The 19,892-nt window shown below is 38.0% G+C and overlaps 1 protein-coding gene across 1 annotated transcript; it reads left to right on the top strand.

Moving 5' to 3' along the window:
* Positions 1 to 10,043: 10,043 nt before the first annotated feature.
* LOC117332994 (actin-related protein 2/3 complex subunit 3-like) lies at positions 10,044 to 19,777 on the top strand. Its single transcript, XM_033892099.1, has 7 exons — positions 10,044 to 10,164; positions 12,000 to 12,096; positions 12,653 to 12,729; positions 14,125 to 14,193; positions 15,680 to 15,803; positions 16,481 to 16,575; positions 19,386 to 19,777. Exons 1-7 carry the CDS (start codon positions 10,093 to 10,095, stop codon positions 19,446 to 19,448), a joined length of 597 nt encoding a protein of 198 aa, XP_033747990.1. The 5' UTR covers positions 10,044 to 10,092; the 3' UTR covers positions 19,449 to 19,777.
* The last annotated feature ends 115 nt before the right edge of the window (positions 19,778 to 19,892 follow it).

The raw sequence follows: 19,892 nt of genomic DNA, 5'->3' as shown, positions 1-19,892 counted from the left end.
CACCAAGTGGAACCTACATATGAAATTTGAGAAAGATCCCTTCAGTGCTTTCTGAGAAATAGCGATAACAAACTTCAATTGTCAAAATCCAAGATGGCAGCCTGTCGGCCATGTTGTTTTCTGATTGGTCTCAAAATGCAATATGCGTAACTATGTACCAAGTGGAACCTAAATATGAAATTTGAGAGAGATCCTTCAGTACTTTCTGAGAAATAGCGATAACAAACTTCAATTGTCAAAATCCAAGATGGCTGCCTGTCGGCCATGTTGTTTTCTGATTGGTCTCAAAATGCAATATGCATAACTAAGCACCAAGAGGAACCTACATATGAAATTTGAGAAAGATCCCTTCATTACTTTCTGAGAAATAGCGATAACAAACTTCAATTGTCAAAATCCAAGATGGCTGCCTGTCGGCCATGTTGTTTTCCGATTTGTCTCAAAATACAATATGCATAACAAGGCACAAAGAGGAACCTACATATGAAATTTGAGAAAGATCCCTTCAGTACTTTCTGAGAAATAGCGATAACAAACTTTAATTGTCAAAATACAAGATGGCTGCCTGTCGGGCAGGTTGTTTTCTGACTGGTCTCAAAATCCAATATGCATAACTAGGCACAGAGGGCAACCTACAAATAAAATTTCAGAAAGATCCCTTCAGCAATTTCTGATAAATTGCGATAACAAACTTCAATTGGCAAAATCAAAGATGGCTGCCTGTCGGCCATCTTGTTTTCCGATTGGTCTCAAAATGCAATATGCATAACAAGGCACCGAGGGAAACCTACATATGAAATTTGAGAAAGATCCCTTCAGCACTTTCTTAGAAATAGCGATAACAAGTTTCAATTGTCAAAATCAAAGATGGCTGCCTGTCGGCCATGTTGTTTTACGATTAGTCTCAAAATGCAATATGCATAACTAGGCAACAAGAGGAACCTACGTATGAAATTTGAGAAAGATCCCTTCATTACTTTCTGAGAAATAGCGATAACAAACTTCAATTGTCAAAATCCAAGATGGCTGCCTGTCGGCCATGTTGTTTTCCGATTGGTCTCAAAATGCAATATGCATAACTAAGGCACCAAGAGGAACCTACATATGAAATTTGAGAAAGATCCCTTCAGTACTTTCTGAGAAATAGCGATAACAAACTTCAATTGTCAAAATCCAAGATGGCTGCATGTCGGCCATGTTGTTTTCCGATTGGTCTCAAAATGCAATATGCATAACTAGGCACCAAGGGGAACCTACATATGAAATTTGAGAAAGATCCCTTCATTACTTTCTGAGAAATAGCGATAACAAACTTCAATTGTCAAAATCCAAGATGGCTGCCTGTCAGCCATGTTGTTTTCCGATTTGTCTCAAAATGCAATATGCATAACAAGGCACAAAGAGGAACCTACATATGAAATTTGAGAAAGATCCCTTCATTACTTTCTGAGAAATAGAGATAACAAACTTCAATTGTCAAAATCCAAGATGGCTGCCTGTCGGCCATGTTGTTTTCCGATTGGTCTCAAAATGCAATATGCATAACTAGGCACCAAGTGGAACCTACATATGAAATTTGAGAAAGATCCCTTCAGTGCTTTCTGAGAAATAGCGATAACAAACTTCAATTGTCAAAATCCAAGATGGCAGCCTGTCGGCCATGTTGTTTTCTGATTGGTCTCAAAATGCAATATGCGTAACTATGTACCAAGTGGAACCTAAATATGAAATTTGAGAGAGATCCCTTCAGTACTTTCTGAGAAATAGCGATAACAAACTTCAATTGTCAAAATCCAAGATGGCTGCCTGTCGGCCATGTTGTTTTCTGATTGGTCTCAAAATGCAATATGCATAACTAAGCACCAAGAGGAACCTACATATGAAATTTGAGAAAGATCCCTTCATTACTTTCTGAGAAATAGCGATAACAAACTTCAATTGTCAAAATCCAAGATGGCTGCCTGTCGGCCATGTTGTTTTCCGATTTGTCTCAAAATGCAATATGCATAACAAGGCACAAAGAGGAACCTACATATGAAATTTGAGAAAGATCCCTTCAGTACTTTCTGAGAAATAGCGATAACAAACTTCAATTGTCAAAATCCAAGATGGCTGCCTGTCGGCCATGTTGTTTTCCGATTGGTCTCAAAATGCAATATGCATAACTAGGCACAAGAGGAACCTACATATGAAATTTGAGAAAGATCCCTTCATTACTTTCTGAGAAATAGCGATAACAAACTTCAATTGTCAAAATCCAAGATGGCTGCCTGTCGGCCATGTTGTTTTCCGATTGGTCTCAAAATGCAATATGCATAACTAGGCACCAAGAGGAACCTACATATGAAATTTGAGAAAGATCCCTTCAGTACTTTCTGAGAAATAGCGATAACAAACTTCAATTGTCAAAATCCAAGATGGCTGCCTGTCGGCCATGTTGTTTTCCGATTGGTCTCAAAATGCAATATGCATAACTAGGCACCAAGTGGAACCTACATATGAAATTTGAGAAAGATCCCTTCAGTACTTTCTGAGAAATAGCGATAACAAACTTCAATTGTCAAAATCCAAGATGGCAGCCTGTCGGCCATGTTGTTTTCTGATTGGTCTCAAAATGCAATATGCGTAACTATGTCACCAAGTGGAACCTACATATGAAATTTGAGAGAGATCCCCTCAGTACTTTCTGAGAAATAGCGATAACAAACTTCAATTGTCAAAATCCAAGATGGCTGCCTGTCGGCCATGTTGTTTTCTGATTGGTCTCAAAATGCAATATGCATAACTAAGCACCAAGAGGAACCTACATATGAAATTTGAGAAAGATCCCTTCATTACTTTCTGAGAAATAGCGATAACAAACTTCAATTGTCAAAATCCAAGATGGCTGCCTGTCGGCCATGTTGTTTTCCGATTTGTCTCAAAATACAATATGCATAACAAGGCACAAAGAGGAACCTACATATGAAATTTGAGAAAGATCCCTTCAGTACTTTCTGAGAAATAGCGATAACAAACTTAATTGTCAAAATACAAGATGGCTGCCTGTCGGGCAGGTTGTTTTCTGACTGGTCTCAAAATCCAGAAATAGCGATAAACAAACTTCAATTGTCAAATCCAAGATGGCTGCCTGTCGGCCATGTTGTTTTCTGATTGGTCTCAAAATGCAATATGCATAACTAGCACCAAGAGGAACCTACATATGAAATTTGAGAAGATCCCTTCATTACTTTCTGAGAAATAGCGATAACAAACTTCAATTGTCAAAATCCAAGATGGCTGCCTGTCGGCCATGTTGTTTTCCGATTTGTCTCAAAATGCAATATGCATAACAAGGCACAAAGAGGAACCTACATATGAAATTTGAGAAAGATCCCTTCAGTACTTTCTGAGAATAGCGATAACAAACTTCAATTGTCAAAATCCAAGATGGCTGCCTGTCGGCCATGTTGTTTTCCGATTGGTCTCAAAATGCAATATGCATAACTAGGCACAAAGAGGAACCTACATATGAAAATTGAGAAAGATCCCTTCATTACTTTCTGAGAAATAGCGATAACAAACTTCAATTGTCAAAATCCAAGATGGCTGGCCTGTCGGCCATGTTGTTTTCTGATTGTTCTCAAAATGCAATATGCATAACATGGCACCAAGTGGAACCTACATCTGAAATTTGAGAAAGATCCCTTCAGTGCTTTCTGAGAAATAGCGATAACAAACTTCAATTGTCAAAATCCAAGATGGCAGCCTGTCGGCCATGTTGTTTTCTGATTGGTCTCAAAATGCAATATGCGTAACTATGTACCAAGTGGAACCTAAATATGAAATTTGAGAGAGATCCCTTCAGTACTTTCTGAGAAATAGCGATAACAAACTTCAATTGTCAAAATCCAAGATGGCTGCCTGTCGGCCATGTTGTTTTCTGATTGGTCTCAAAATGCAATATGCATAACTAGGCACCAAGAGGAACCTACATATGAAATTTGAGAAAGATCCCTTCAGTACTTTCTGAGAAATAGCGATAACAAACTTCAATTGTCAAAATCCAAGATGGCTGCCTGTCGGCCATGTTGTTTTCCGATTGGTCTCAAAATGCAATATGCATAACTAGGCACCAAGAGGAACCTACATATGAAATTTGAGAAAGATCCCTTCAGTACTTTCTGAGAAATAGCGATAACAAACTTCAATTGTCAAAATCCAAGATGGCTGCCTGTCGGCCATGTTGTTTTCCGATTGGTCTCAAAATGCAATATGCATAACTAGGCACCAAGTGGAACCTACATATGAAATTTGAGAAAGATCCCTTCAGTACTTTCTGAGAAATAGCGATAACAAACTTCAATTGTCAAAATCCAAGATGGCTGCCTGTCGGCCATGTTGTTTTCCGATTGGTCTCAAAATGCAATATGCATAACTAGGCACCAAGTGGAACCTACATATGAAATTTGAGAAAGATCCCTTCAGTACTTTCTGAGAAATAGCGATAACAAACTTCAATTGTCAAAATCCAAGATGGCTGCCTGTCGGCCATGTTGTTTTCTGATTGGTCTCAAAATGCAATATGCATAACTAAGCACCAAGAGGAACCTACATATGAAATTTGAGAAAGATCCCTTCATTACTTTCTGAGAAATAGCGATAACAAACTTCAATTGTCAAAATCCAAGATGGCAGCCTGTCGGCCATGTTGTTTTCCGATTTGTCTCAAAATGCAATATGCATAACAAGGCACAAAGAGGAACCTACATATGAAATTTGAGAAAGATCCCTTCAGTTCTTTCTGAGAAATAGCGATAACAAACTTCAATTGTCAAAATCCAAGATGGCTGCCTGTCGGCCATGTTGTTTTCCGATTGGTCTCAAAATGCAATATGCATAACTAGGCACAAAGAGGAACCTACATATGAAATTTGAGAAAGATCCCTTCATTACTTTCTGAGAAATAGCGATAACAAACTTCAATTGTCAAAATCCAAGATGGCTGCCTGTCGGCCATGTTGTTTTCCGATTTGTCTCAAAATGCAATATGCATAACAAGGCACAAAGAGGAACCTACATATGAAATTTGAGAAAGATCCCTTCAGTACTTTCTGAGAAATAGCGATAACAAACTTCAATTGTCAAAATCCAAGATGGCTGCCTGTCGGCCATGTTGTTTTCCGATTGGTCTCAAAATGCAATATGCATAACTAGGCACCAAGTGGAACCTACATATGAAATTTGAGAAAGATCCCTTCAGTGCTTTCTGAGAAATAGCGATAACAAACTTCAATTGTCAAAATCCAAGATGGCATGCCTGTCGGCCATGTTGTTTTCCTGATTGGTCTCAAAATGCAATATGCATAACTATGTACCAAGTGGAACCTAAATATGAAATTTGAGAGAGATCCCTTCAGTACTTTCTGAGAAATAGCGATAACAAACTTCAATTGTCAAAATCCAAGATGGCTGCCTGTCGGCCATGTTGTTTTCCGATTGGTCTCAAAATGCAATATGCATAACTAGGCACCAAGTGGAACCTACATATGAAATTTTAGAAAGATCCCTTCAGTGCTTTCTGAGAAATAGCGATAACAAACTTCAATTGTCAAAATCCAAGATGGCAGCCTGTCGGCCATGTTGTTTTCTGATTGGTCTCAAAATGCAATATGCGTAACTATGTACCAAGTGGAACCTAAATATGAAATTTGAGAGAGATCCCTTCAGTACTTTCTGAGAAATAGCGATAACAAACTTCAATTGTCAAAATCCAAGATGGCTGCCTGTCGGCCATGTTGTTTTCTGATTGGTCTCAAAATGCAATATGCATAACTAAGCACCAAGAGGAACCTACGTATGAAATTTGAGAAAGATCCCTTCATTACTTTCTGAGAAATAGCGATAACAAACTTCAATTGTCAAAATCCAAGATGGCTGCCTGTCGGCCATGTTGTTTTCCGATTTGTCTCAAAATGCAATATGCATAACAAGGCACAAAGAGGAACCTACATATGAAATTTGAGAAAGATCCCTTCAGTACTTTCTGAGGATTAGCGATAACAAGAATTGTTTACGGACGGACGGAGGGACGGACGGGAGGGACGGACGGACGGACGGACGGACCACGGACCACGGACCACGGACGCAGGGCGATTTGAATAGCCCACCATCTGATGATGGTGGGCTAAAAACATAATGGCCGCCGGCGGCCATCTTAGATTTTAAGAGTTGGAGATTGTAATCGTTATTTCTTGAAAAATACTGGAGGGATGTTCCTCAAATTTCATGTGTAGGTTCCCCTTGGTACCTTTTTGTGCCAATGTAATTTAGATATTAATCAGAAAAACAAAAATGGCCGCCGACATGCGGCCATCTTTGATTTTCACAATTGAAAATTGTTGCCGCTATTTCTTGACTTACATAATACAGATGCCATCGATGGTGTGTGGCACTGCCGATCCGTTGGAGTCATCAGCCGAGTCCAACCTTCGTTGAATGTTTCAACCTCTAGCTCGGAACAGTCTCTGGATGGGGGGGTCCACAGTGGTGATCAGTCACTGTGCTCCAACGGTTGACTTCCAGGTACTCTCCTCTCTTCCTCCAAATCCAACTGCAGGCACGTTCAGCTGCTTGGGCTAGCCTCTGTACTGCTCTTCTCCTTTCCAGGCCTGTCAGTCCCAGCGCAGTGAGCGTCCTCCACAGTGACTGTGCAGGGAAGCCCCTGCACCCAACCTCAACAGGGAAGTTCCATGTCTGCCATCCCTGCTCCCGGCACTCCGCCAACAAGTCCTCATACTTGGCACGCTTCCTCTCGTTTGCTTGCACACACCTCTCTTCCCATGGCACGGTCAGCTCTACTAGTAGTAGCTTTCTCTCTCCCCTAGACAACAGCACAGTGTCTGACCTAAGGGAGGTCTGGACTATGTTCGGAAAAGATTATCTTCCATGCAGATCCACTTTCATGGTCCAGTCGTCTGCCATCTCTAGTAGGCCACTTTTCTTATTGGTTCTCTGCACCAGCGCACTCCGCCACTCCTTAACAAATCTTATGGTAACCGTCTTCTTCTTTACTTTCCTCTGTGTTTTCCTCTCCCTTTCTATGATGTCTGCAAGCTCCCGGAGTACCTCATTATGTAGCCATGTGTACCGGCCCTGTGTCAATGCCGTCGGGCAGCTTGTTAACACATTCCCTCTCTTGCCACACAGCACACAGTCTGGATCAGGTACCAAACCCCATCTATGGAGATTGACTGGTGATGGTAGAACGTCATAGACTGACCGCAGCAGGAATTTCAATTGCGCTGGTTGATATCGCCAGACATCCTTCCAGGTCAAATGCCGTTCCTCAGTCTCCCACCTTGACCATGCGCCCTGACAGCCTAGCTTCACAGCTTTTTTCTTCCTTCCCTCCTCCTCCTCCTGAGCTCAAATCTCACTCTGTACCATCCCCTCCTCTCTCTTGTGTCTGCCGTTCTTCCATGACTGTCTGTGTGTTGTTCCTAAACCGTGTCTGCCCTGAGATACTGTTCTAACTATATCTTTGTGTCTCAGCCTGCTGTCTGCGTCCTCAACAGCCCTGCTTGCCGACCACTTCCTCCCTGTTCTCACATGAACGCCTGCCTGCCTGACTTTCTCATCCTTTGAAGTCTTCAGTGTCATGATGAGTCTGGCCTTTCCTACCTTGTACTCCACTACTAACGAGGTGATTGGTAATTGTAGCTTGGACATTCTGCTATACAATCCTATGCTAGAGAAGATGGTGGTACTCCAAGCCAACGCCGTAGGTTCTCTCCAAGCCTTCTGCTGTTGAACATTACCCCTATCTCGTATAGCATCAGTGGCCAGGTCAGCCGGGGAAGCAGGCCATGCATATCCAGGCCTTGTACTTGCCAGGTAGTCCCGTCTTGTTGATATTCCTCACCCCCCCCCCCCCCCCCCCCCCCCCCCTGATATAGAAGTATACTGGAGGGATATTCCACTAAACTTCATGTGTAAGTCCCTAGTGTGAAATTTTTCGATCAGAAAAACAAAACGGCTTACAGGCAGCCATCTTGGATTTTGATAATCGAATTTTGTTATTACTATTTCTTGAAAAGTACTGGAGGGATATTCCTCAAACTTCATGTAGGCATATAGGTTCCCGTTGGTACCTAGTTGTGCCTATTGAGTTTAGGTTTTTTTTATCAGAAAAACAAAATATCCGACAGACGGCCATCTTGGATTTTGAAAATTGAAGTTTGTTATCGTCTCAGTTATTTACTGTCGTCGTTATCAACTTTCTAACATGATGTGTGTTAGGAAGCTCTTACATTGACCGAGCATACACCGGTTATACAGACGTCTTTACGCCACTGCTAACATATATATTACTGTCTAATACTATTTTTGGAAAGGAGTATTTCCTTCTAGTTGTCGAAAGGTATAATTTTCTCATTTTTTAAAAATGGCGAAAAAACGACACAAATAACTACAGAAGGCAGCATTACGTTGGTAAGTTGTATATCAAAACTGTTTACAAGTGTACTTAACAACAGGTTACTAGAATGGTATGACCTTTACAATATAACTGACGCCCAGTTTGGTTTTAAAGCAGGTTACGGTACAAACGATGCTATATTTGCCCTACACGAATTATAAAAAAAATACTCTCTAAAAAGCGTAAGCTCTAAATATTACTGTTCTGTAGACTATCGTAAAGCAGTTGACAGTGTTAAAAGAAATAAATTATTTTTGAAATTGTATTAAAGTGGTGTAAGAGGGAAACTTAGATATTCTGAAATCACTTTATGAAGGTTTAAAAGCATGTGTTAGGTACAAATCTGAACTTTCAGACTTTTCTGCAGTATGCGAGACTTGATGCAAGGTAAGGGGTTATCTCCCTTTCTCTACTCAATGTACGTCAACTGATTGGAAATCATTTCACGCTGTCTGTGGGACCTGTTCTTGTGCCGTTACGAGTACAAACGACCGTTCCCGGTAAAAAATATAGTTCATGGAAAAAGACAAAATCATCCATTTAATTTCAACAGTTGAATCAATATATTCCACCGTGAGGATACGCACCTTTATGTTCTAGATCACACGTTCAAACGAACATAAATCATTTATCAATTATTATAACTGGTATAAGAGCCTCGTCAAGGGATGCTGAACACTGTCAATCATTCCAGATCGTCCGTTGACGGGTGAATTCCCAAAAAATCTGTCGTCGAGATCACTTCTCATCAGCATCACCTATAATCCTGAAACTAATCAGAAACATTACCACTTTATCTCATCAAGACGAGGAGGAGGAGGGGGAGGGGAGGGGAGGGGGAGGGGGGTTAAATACTTCGGCTGCAATAGCTTGAATGACGCTATCACCCATACACCTACACCGTGTTACGTCCACCCCTACCCCCAGGTTATTCACGTGCTCTCCGTATATTTCACCATATACGTCTGTCCCCACGCAATTTGTACATGTTTCGACACGACATTTGAAAAGTTATTACAAATTGCGTCGAGTGGCATGTGCACATCAACGCAATTTGTAATAACTTTTCAAATGTCATTATAAGTAGAAAATAAGTATTTTTCCAATATAAATAGGTCGAAACATGCACCAAGTGAAGATTATCTTTCCATCTGATGACAATTTATCCGGTAAAAAAAGACTTTGAAATTTTTCATACAAATTGCGTCGTTATTACAAATTGCGTGGTGACATACGTCACTACATGTATGCACGCCTTAGCACTCACAAGATCCTAAGTAACCCGCCCAGTGAACCCGTACCATTACATATCATGAAAACCTGGGGTATCATTTTTACCTTCTGTTTTGTTTGATAAGTTTATGAAGTGGCAATGCAGAGCAAATGGAAATATATTTCGTTACTATAATTGAAAAATCCCTTATCTAATTGCACTAATTAAGTGTGTGTGTGTTTGTGTGGGAGGGGGAGGGGGGGGGGGGGGGTCCTTGAATAATACCAGTGTGCACAAAATGTCATTATCTGCATTAACATAACAATACGCCCAGCGGTAGGGGAACAGGCAGCGTATAGCAGTGCAATATTATCACCACTGCCTCGTCTGTGACGTACCGACACGTATCAGTTTATAGCGGATGTTTATAACGCCACTAACCACGTGGAGGTCAAAAGTCGAGGGGCGGATCACACAGAGCACAACAATGCCGGTAACGTTCTAACTATTCTTACCGTTTCATTATCTTGTCTCAAATATTGTCTTTATTTACAATGAATCGACAGAAGTCGCTCAACCCATTAAGTTCTGTTGTATCCCGGTCCATGGTTTATTATATATGCCATTAGAAACAATATACACAATGCTATCTGTGCAACCCGTTTTCAGTTATAATCATATCATCTCATCTATTTTCATGATCATTGATAGATTGATGAAATATATTTATAGTTACTCAACATAAGCTCTATACATATTAGAAGAATTTTAACGTTGTAAAATTGCAAAATTCACTCAAGAAATCACACACTACACCAGACACACTACAACATAAATATAGTGGAAAAGAGGCCGGAGGCCGGTTGTATCAATTGTATCAATTTGACTATCATTTTTTTCTGCCAAAACAGTCATAATAGAAATCAGTCTTATAATTTTAATTAATATGAAATATTCTGATGAAATCGATCATTTCCAAAGCCTTGACTCCTGAACAAAATACTGAGCATTTATAAAAAGATAACAACGAGCGCTATTGATTTTAAGTTATGACCTATCTTTATCATTTATATGCTAAGGTAGATATGTTTTAAAATATATCTTTATTACGAAATATATCAGATATCTCATAAACATTTCATTCTAAGAGATATTATATTATAATATATCCCATGTACAATATGAAACTATACATCTGAATTTCTGATTTTTAGATACATATATGTTATTTAATTACATACTATATATCTTGTATTCTAGTACATGTAATTTGATTGGATAGAAATTATATACTACAATGTATATATATTCTAGTACATGTAATTTGATTGGATAGTAATTATATACTACAATGTATATGTATTCTAGTACATGTAATTTGATTGGATAGTAATTACATACTACAGTCTATATATCTTATATTCTAGTACATATAATTTGATTGGATAATAATAGCATACTACAGTATATATATATTCCAGTACATGTAATTTGATAGTAATTACATACTACAGTATATATGTATTCTAGTACATGTAATGTGATTGGATAGTAATGATACATCAAATCTGTAACAGTTAAAGATGTGGTCAACTAGATCTTTGTACAAGTGATGCCAGCCACAGTCTATCATAGTTACGTATTATCTCTCATTGGCATGCTGTTTTAGACATTCGTGTTTGAATAGCGAGTAGAGTCTACTGCTGTAGAAACAGTTAAGTCACTGGGAGTCTTGTTATAGTTTCATAAAATTAAGTATGGCCTACGATGGGTTGTGGTATAACTAAATTGTCTATTTTATAATATGAAAAATGTGCACGCTCTCATGTATGAATCAACAGTATTTTCTTTTCAATTTTTCAATGTAATGTGGAGTTGACATTATGAGACCTACACTATTAACATAAGGTGATTTGCAAAAGGGACATATGTACTAAATTTTAGGATGTTCCGTAATACATGTATATATGTAGATATCCTTGATGTGCTTACTTTACACGAGTACTTTATTATAAAGTATGTACATGTTATCATAAAAGACATTAATGCCTGGTTATTTTACGGATTCAGAGATTTTCTTTCTACATGATTTGATTAAGTATAAAATATATCTTCTAAAGAAAATAAAATGACATTTCTTTTATATCATGAGAAATATCTTATACAACTCTGGATACATACATTTTATAACTTGATTAGATACTAGATCATATTGCTTCTGAAAAATAATTGTCCAACTTGAGTACTATAATCTACAATAAAATACTTCCAATTTTGCGATGATTTTACAGCTCGGTGTAATGTTATAGACATCACTGTTTATTTCAGCCTCATCATTCCCAGTTTCTCAACCCGCCCAAATTGGTAGGGAACATGGCACTGTGTCCCCTGAGAACAAATTTTAAGGGGCCTGCTCCACAAGATGGTAAGTACATTATACATGTTAAAGAGTTGTTTATGCAAACTAAAATTACATCGAGATAAATAATTGTTCAGCATTTCTTCGAATAACTGTAATTGAACTATTTCAGTCTCACTCTAAAGATTTGCTATTACATATGTATATAATATATAATATTGACACTACAGCCGAACTAATTACTACTACCATTTTGTAATGAATATTCCACTTAGATGTCCACCAAAGAATGAATTTATTTCAGATATCGTTTTTCGAAGATTGCCATAATTATATCATGGTGAATTTTCATGAATATTTATTTTCAGAAATATACCTTCAAACGATGATGAATAACATTGCAAACAATCTAAAGGGACTGAAAGCAATAGTTCTACATAACTTACTTACCACGAGCTTACCTGGTTGTTAATAAAAACATCGTGCTCATTTCTCGCTCTAGAACCTCATCGGTTTATATCCATGTGTACACTACTTTGATTTACTGGCTTATAAGAACTATCAGGTATGCAAGATTGGATAGCATCTGATCTTTTCAATTGAACTAATTTCCTTTTTTTAGCAAGTGATTTTGATATAGTGGACGAAGGGATTTATTACTTTAAAGCCAACATTTTCTTCAGGAACTATGAAATAAAGGTGAGAAATATTATCTTAATTAGATTGAACTTCCCTTACAAATGAGCAAAATAAATTTGTTATGAATTAAGTACCTCTCTTTATTAACCGCGAAGTTATTATGATACAAATCGTGTTCCCTGGAAAGTCCTTTAGACGTCATTTATCTATCGTTTGTACTTGCACATGTACAGACAATGACTTTGCATATTTTATAATATTGTTTAGGCATATACGTTATTTTTCATACATCCACCAAATTTCATTGCAAAACATTGGGATTTGACCTAGCTCTAACTAATGACACTTTTACTTCTCTAGGGAGATGGTTTGACGATGATTTTACGATGTGTACTGTACCGATTCTCTTGAGAGATGATTTCATGATTTTCACTTTACTGTTTCTTTTGAGAGATTATATTTTACGACTTTCACAGTACTATATCTATTGAGAGATGATTTTACGACTTTCACAGTACTACATCTATTGAGGGATGATTTTACGACTTTCACAGTACTATATCTATTGAGAGATGATTTTACGACTTTCACAGTACTATATCTATTGAGAGATGATTTTACGACTTTCACAGTACTACATCTATTGAGGGATGATTTTACGACTTTCACAGTACTATATCTATTGAGGGATGATTTTACGACTTTCACAGTACTACATCTATTGAGGGATGATTTCACGACTTTCACAGTACTATATCTATTGAGAGATGATTTTACGACTTTCACAGTACTACATCTATTGAGAGATGATTTTACGACTTTCACAGTACTACATCTATTGAGAGATGATTTTACGACTTTCACAGTACTATATCTATTGATGGATGATTTTACGACTTTCACAGTACTACATCTATTGAGAGATAATTTCACGACCTTCATTTACTATTTCTTTTGATAAATGATTTCATGGCCCTCACTTCACAGTTTCTCTTGAGAGATAATGTCACGACGTTCACTTTACTATTTCTCTTAAGAGACGGTTTCACGACGTTCACTTTACTATTTCTCTTGAGAGACGGGTTCGCGACGTTCACTTCACAGTTTCTCTTGAGAGACGGTTTCACGACGTTCACTTTACTATTTCTCTTGAGAGACGGTTTCACGACGTTCACTTCACAGTTTCTCTTGGGAGACGGTTTCACGACGTTCACTTTACTTTTTCTCTTGAGAGACGGTTTCACGACGTTCACTTTACCATTTCCCTTAATACATGATTTCTTGACATTCACTTCTTCACTGTTCAGAAAGCAGAAAGCATTGCTTAAGCTAAGGAAAAATCGTCGTTTTTGTGAGAAACGTTCCCATAGCCTTATTTCAATGCATCTTTTTCAAAAAGAAACATGCAAAACGTACTCGATTTAATTTATACCATACTACATGTATATGTTTCAGAGTGAAGCGGATCGTACCCTGATTTATATAACATTGTTTATATCCGAGTGTATCAAGAAATTACAAAGGGTACGTATACATAACGTTCAACTTAGTGACTACTGTTGCCGTTAAACATGACACAGAATATTCGGAAACGTATTAAGGACATGTACCATACCAGGCCATCCTAAAGGACATTTCTCTGCTGGACTTGATGGTGTTTGGTCAAGTTAAAGTTTTAAATCGGTTCCTTTACCCAACATCCTGTGTTACAATTGCTGCAATTTCCTATAGAAACTGAACATCGACTTCTAGTTCAGGACTAGGATTTGTGTAGGTGCAAATTTCCTGTCCAACAAGGAAACTCATGGGCTTAGGAACAATTAAAGGTTTGGTGGGACTTGCTTGTAGTAATTAGCATGTATAATGTGTCTGTTGATCTTCAATACCTGATATTATTTTTCAGTCTCACCCAAAGTTAAAACTTCAAAGTTCGTTATTCTGGCTCCTGACGGCCACAGTTGCCTGTCTGAGCTGTTCTGGCTCCTGACGGCCACAGTTGCCTGTCTGAGCTGTTCTGTGCACTACTGTGTTATATTATAGGGGACTTGATTCATTGTCACAATTTGGTCATTATAAGTTCCGGTATGAATTGACAAAAAACTTCAATTATCTCTTTCCCAGCTTTTTATGGTCCGGCGTCGACGGATGTAACAACATGACTGTAAACAAATATTTCATCAGCTTTATGTAACAACAAGTTTTTGTCAGTAACCACTTCTTTATTAGGTTTATGTAACAACAGGTTTATGACTGTAAACCAGTATTTTATTAAGTTTACGTAACGTCAGGTGTATGACTGTAAACCGGTATTTTACTAGGTTGACGTAACAAGTTTATTGCACGTAACAACAGGTTTATGACAGTAACCACTTCTCTAGTAGGTTAACGTAACAACAGGTTTATGGCTGTTAACCGGTATTTTATTAGGTTGAGATTGTTTCATTGACAAAAATATAAATGTATTGTTGTTATTCTTAGTGTATGTCCAAGAAACAGGACACAGCGAGTTGCATACCCTTGGGCTGGAGAAGTACCCTACAATAAGTTTATGGCTGTAAACCAGTATTTTATTATGTTTATGTAACAACAGGTTTATGCCAGTAACCACTTATTTTATTTAGGTTTACGTAACATCGGGTGTATGGCTCTAAACCGGTATTTTGTTAAGTTTACGTAACATCAGGTGTATGGCTCTAAACCGGTATTTTGTTAAGTTTACGTAACATCAGGTGTATGGCTCTAACCGGTATTTATTTAGGTTTACGTAACATCAGGTGTATGGCTCTAACCGGTATTTATTTAGGTTTACGTAACATCAGGTGTATGGCTCTAACCGGTATTTATTTAGGTTTACGTAACATCAGGTGTATGGCTCTAACCGGTATTTATTTAGGTTTACGTAACATCAGGTGTATGGCTCTAACCGGTATTTATTTAGGTTTACTTTATTCTCTGTCAAAGTGAGATTGTTTCATTGACAGAAATATAAATGAATTGTTGTTATTCTTAGTGTACGTCCAAGAAACAGGCCCACAAAGATATGCATACCTTGGGACTGAAGAAGTACCCTATTCCAGGAGAATCGGGGTTCCCCCTCAATGGTTTATATGCCAAACCATCTCGCAGCGACGAAGGTATGCTTCGTTAAAGACCAGGAGTCGTTTTTCGTCATTGTCAGAATTTTATTTGAAAAGAGAAAGGTATACTGGGGGTGAAATGTAAATGGAGAGAACAGAAAAAATTATCAATCACATTTAGATTTTATCATTATCATTACGGTGTCAAAATAAGCCTTCCTGTTATTGGCAAAATGTCACATTTCTAACCAGGATACCGGTGTAGTATGGTAAAGTGAAGCCCATGGTAAAGTGAAGCATTTCACTATTTTCTTACTAATTAACTTTTTTTTTCACCAAATCCTTTTTAGATTACCTTGTTTCATTCCTCTAAACACCTCAACACACACAAAATGTTTGGGGGTCAGGAATTTTTTTATGCGGTTCACTTTACCATTATGGTACTTTGACCCCGGTTCATTTCACCATGCTTCATACTAAGCCACACCGGGTATCAATCAGTGGTTTTGATACATTCATACATAGATGCCAAAATCCAGCAATGTAAGCACGTTTTCAGTAATGAATTATTTATTTTGTTTGGATGCACAAATCAATTGATTCTCTGCACAGAAGTCGACGTGAATGAACTTATTTACCAATTATAGGTAAGGATCCCTACGTTTGGAACGCTAAGTTAGTTTTTATTGGGCAAAATGATAAGATTAAATAATTCTTTGTTGTAATAATTACAGAGACCATGCGGTCATACCTTCAACAGATCCGACAGGAGACGGCACTCCGTATGTGTGAGAAAGTGTTCGAGTCCGATTCAGATAAACCAAGCAAGGTATGTTGCTTCACTTTCTAAAATGACGGGGGAATGTTCATGGTGTTTTACTGATTTTGTTTTTCTGTGTACTGTAAACTAAATATGACTTAATATAACGACTTTGGAATTTTCCCAAAAATTATTGAATTCTCTGAAATCAGCCTTATCTACAAAGACTGGCACTAATTTTTATGATATATTATTATCATTTTTTATTTATTTTATGTTTCGTTAAGTATTGTGGCTTAATTCGGCAGTGTCGCGTTGTCGTATTAGCAGGGACACCAGTGCGGCAGTGCGACAAAACCGAAATCAGTCCCCATACTTTTAAAACTGTACAAGGGTTTCTTGTCTATTTCATGAAATCTTCCACACATGCCTTCAGATTTTACCAGCTCCTAAGCCCGAAATTTGTTCGAGGAGTCGAACGAGGTTAATACAATACGATCAGATCTTTCAAAAGACGCTATTTAAAGATGACACTGACAAAATTAGCACTTGTGCTATACCAAGAGAGCATCTTTCAGTCTATAGTGGCGTGGTAAACCGGGGATTTCTGGTTAAAGATATGTCCATCCACGTAGATGATATCCTTTCTATATCATTGTACTACCCGGTCTTACAAGTCTAAGGTTTGAACATTGAAGGATCAGAATGTGTTACATAGATATTGATAAAAAGTACAGGAACAGGGTAACCAATCTTTGATATATATACTGTAGCGTCTATGCCGCGATAGCTCAGCCGGCCCATAACCTCAGATGAGGGGGCCACGACAACTCAGGCGGTTAGGGTGTCGGCCACGTATCCTCAGATGAGGGGGCCACGACAACTCAGGCGGTTACAGTGTCGGCCACGTATCCTCAGATGAGGGGGCCACGACAACTCAGGCGGTTAGAGTGTCGGCCACGTATCCTCAGATGAGGGGGCCACGGCAACTCAGGCGGTTAGAGTGTCGGCCACGTATCCTCAGATGAGGGGGCCACGACAACTCAGGCGGTTAGAGTGTCGGCCACGTATCCTCAGATGAGGGGCCCACGACAACTCAGGCGGTTAGAGTGTCGGCCACGTATCCTCAGATGAGGGGGCCACGACAACTCAGGCGGTTAGGGTGTCGGCCACGTATCCTCAGATGAGGGGGCCACGGCAACTCAGGCGGCTAGAGTGTCGGCCACGTAATCTAAGGTGAAGATTCAAGATTCAAGATTTTCAAGATTTTATTTTCACTCAGACACACATAATAGTGTATAACAAGAGGTCAGACATTTTCAACAGAATGGATGCATGACAGGCAAAATATAATATAATTTGAAGAGGAAATGTGGGAAAATACATTTTAACCTTTCATAAATATAATTATTAATATAATAAAGCTTACATACTGCATAATCACAATGCTGGATGATAAAGGTGTGTTATAATAACTCGACTAGTTTTTGGATAAATAAACTGACATTCATATACAATTTCTTATAAAAGATTGAGAACATTCCTTTCATTTTAAAGTAATTAGGATTTCTGCAGTAGTAATTTGGGATATATTTACTACGCAACTGGAGTACATTATGGTTGTTACACACAAATAAAAAATGGAACTCATCTCCAGTACCAGCGTTACAAAGTGGACATACTCTATCTTGTCGCTGGATTCCAGTCCATCTTCCGGTTTCAACCGGAAGTTTGATACGTTCTAAATTTACATATAGTTTTCCTATCTTTTACATTTAGTCGCAGAAGATAATCTTCAAAGCCAAACTGATATTTAAATATAGAGTATGTTTGTCCTCTCGACGTGTTTTCTAATTGATTGAACCATGTTTGTATAAATTGGTCTTGTAATTTTTGAGTAATAATTGACTGTAGATATTTAATATCAGGTACACAATTTCTCTGTTGTATCCAGACAAAACTTAGTCCAACGCTATCTAAAATATTTTTAACATATTTCATCCATTTAAACTCAGTCTGACCAGTTACATGGAGAGTATACATCAATTTGTATATAGTACTAGACAATTTGCTTTTATTGGTTAGAAGAGTATACCAAAACTTTATCATTCTTAGCTTAATATTAACAGTAATAGGATACCTGCCAGTTTCTCCGTAAATCATCAAATTAGATGTATTTTTTCGTAGACCAAGAATTCTTTTACAGAACTGTAGATGTATTTTTTCCAACATACTTGTATTTTCATATCCCCATATTTCACATGAATATAATAATATTGGGGTGACTAGTGAATCGAATAACTTCAGTTGTAAATCAACAGGTAAATTTATATTTCTTATCTTACGATAAAGAGCAAAAAGTGCTTTATTGGCTTGAACACACAATTGTTTTTTGGCAGCTGTAAAGCTTCCATTATAGTTAAATAGTATACCTAGGTATGAAAAAGTATCTTGAATATCTAGTTGCTTATTGAACACCATAAATCGATTTCTTCCTTTCGTTTTTCTTTTTGAAAAAATTACTACTTTCGTTTTCTTTGTGTTAACCTCAAGTTTCCATATCTGATTCGAGGTGCCCTATCCCGTGTCGGTTTATATATGTTTCTCGGGAAGCTGCTGGTCTGTCCTGTCGCTGTTTACCCTAATTGCTCTGGAAGGCATGCGACGGGTCTCTCATGTGTTTGTTCAGTGAGGTAGTCACTAACAGCTACAAGGGGACCCCGCTTCTATGACTCTGGCTTTTCACGGGGCGATAAACCTTACACACAAACAATCCATTATACCTAACGATGTGTGGTGTATAATCTGGGGACAACTTCCGGTATCAACAGATTTAATTGAATCGTCGTGTTAAACGTTTAAACCTTATTCTTTTTCAGTGGTGGACGTGTTTTGTGAAAAGAAAATTCTTGGAAATCAGTCTTTCGCCGCCTGGACAATAAACATACACTTAACTGGACATAACATATAGTATAATGTGCTCGCCATCTTTAACGACGCAAGTGTATACCATCAATCAAGGGCTTGAAGTCGCCTGAATAATGTTTTTCTAGACATTCCTCAAAAACATAAAAAATCTCTCGCTTTACAAACCAGTTTGCCATCTATCTTGTTCCTTACGTAGACCGCGTGTTAATGCATCCTTACAATACACTATATTAATTGTATAATCGTTTTCCTAAACTGAAATAGAATTGAAGCATACAATATCAAAATACTTCTGAAAGTCGTATGCATATTTTTCTTGCAAAATAAAGATGTTTTATGTGTATTTTTCTGTGATTGTTTTTTTTTTTTTTTTTTTTCTTCACCTTTACCGTCTTTTTAAATTCACCTGCGTGTATTTAATCGTCCTGTAACGTATATATTGTGTCCGGATGAATTAG

This window comes from Pecten maximus, chromosome 8 (genome assembly GCF_902652985.1).
Source record: "Pecten maximus chromosome 8, xPecMax1.1, whole genome shotgun sequence".
Taxonomy (NCBI): Eukaryota; Metazoa; Mollusca; class Bivalvia; order Pectinida; family Pectinidae; genus Pecten; species Pecten maximus.
Note: the sequence above shows the minus strand (reverse complement) of the source record. Positions and strands in the feature narration are given on the sequence as shown.

Excerpts from the sequence above, each read along its gene's own strand:
- LOC117332994 (XM_033892099.1), top strand. The coding sequence starts at position 10,093 with ATGTTTATAACGCCACTAACCACGTGGAGGTCAAAAGTCGAGGGGCGG. Across the intron at positions 12,730-14,124 it reads TCAGGAACTATGAAATAAAG|AGTGAAGCGGATCGTACCCT; the intron begins GTGAGAAATATT and ends TATATGTTTCAG. Across the intron at positions 16,576-19,385 it reads ATTCAGATAAACCAAGCAAG|TGGTGGACGTGTTTTGTGAA; the intron begins GTATGTTGCTTC and ends ATTCTTTTTCAG.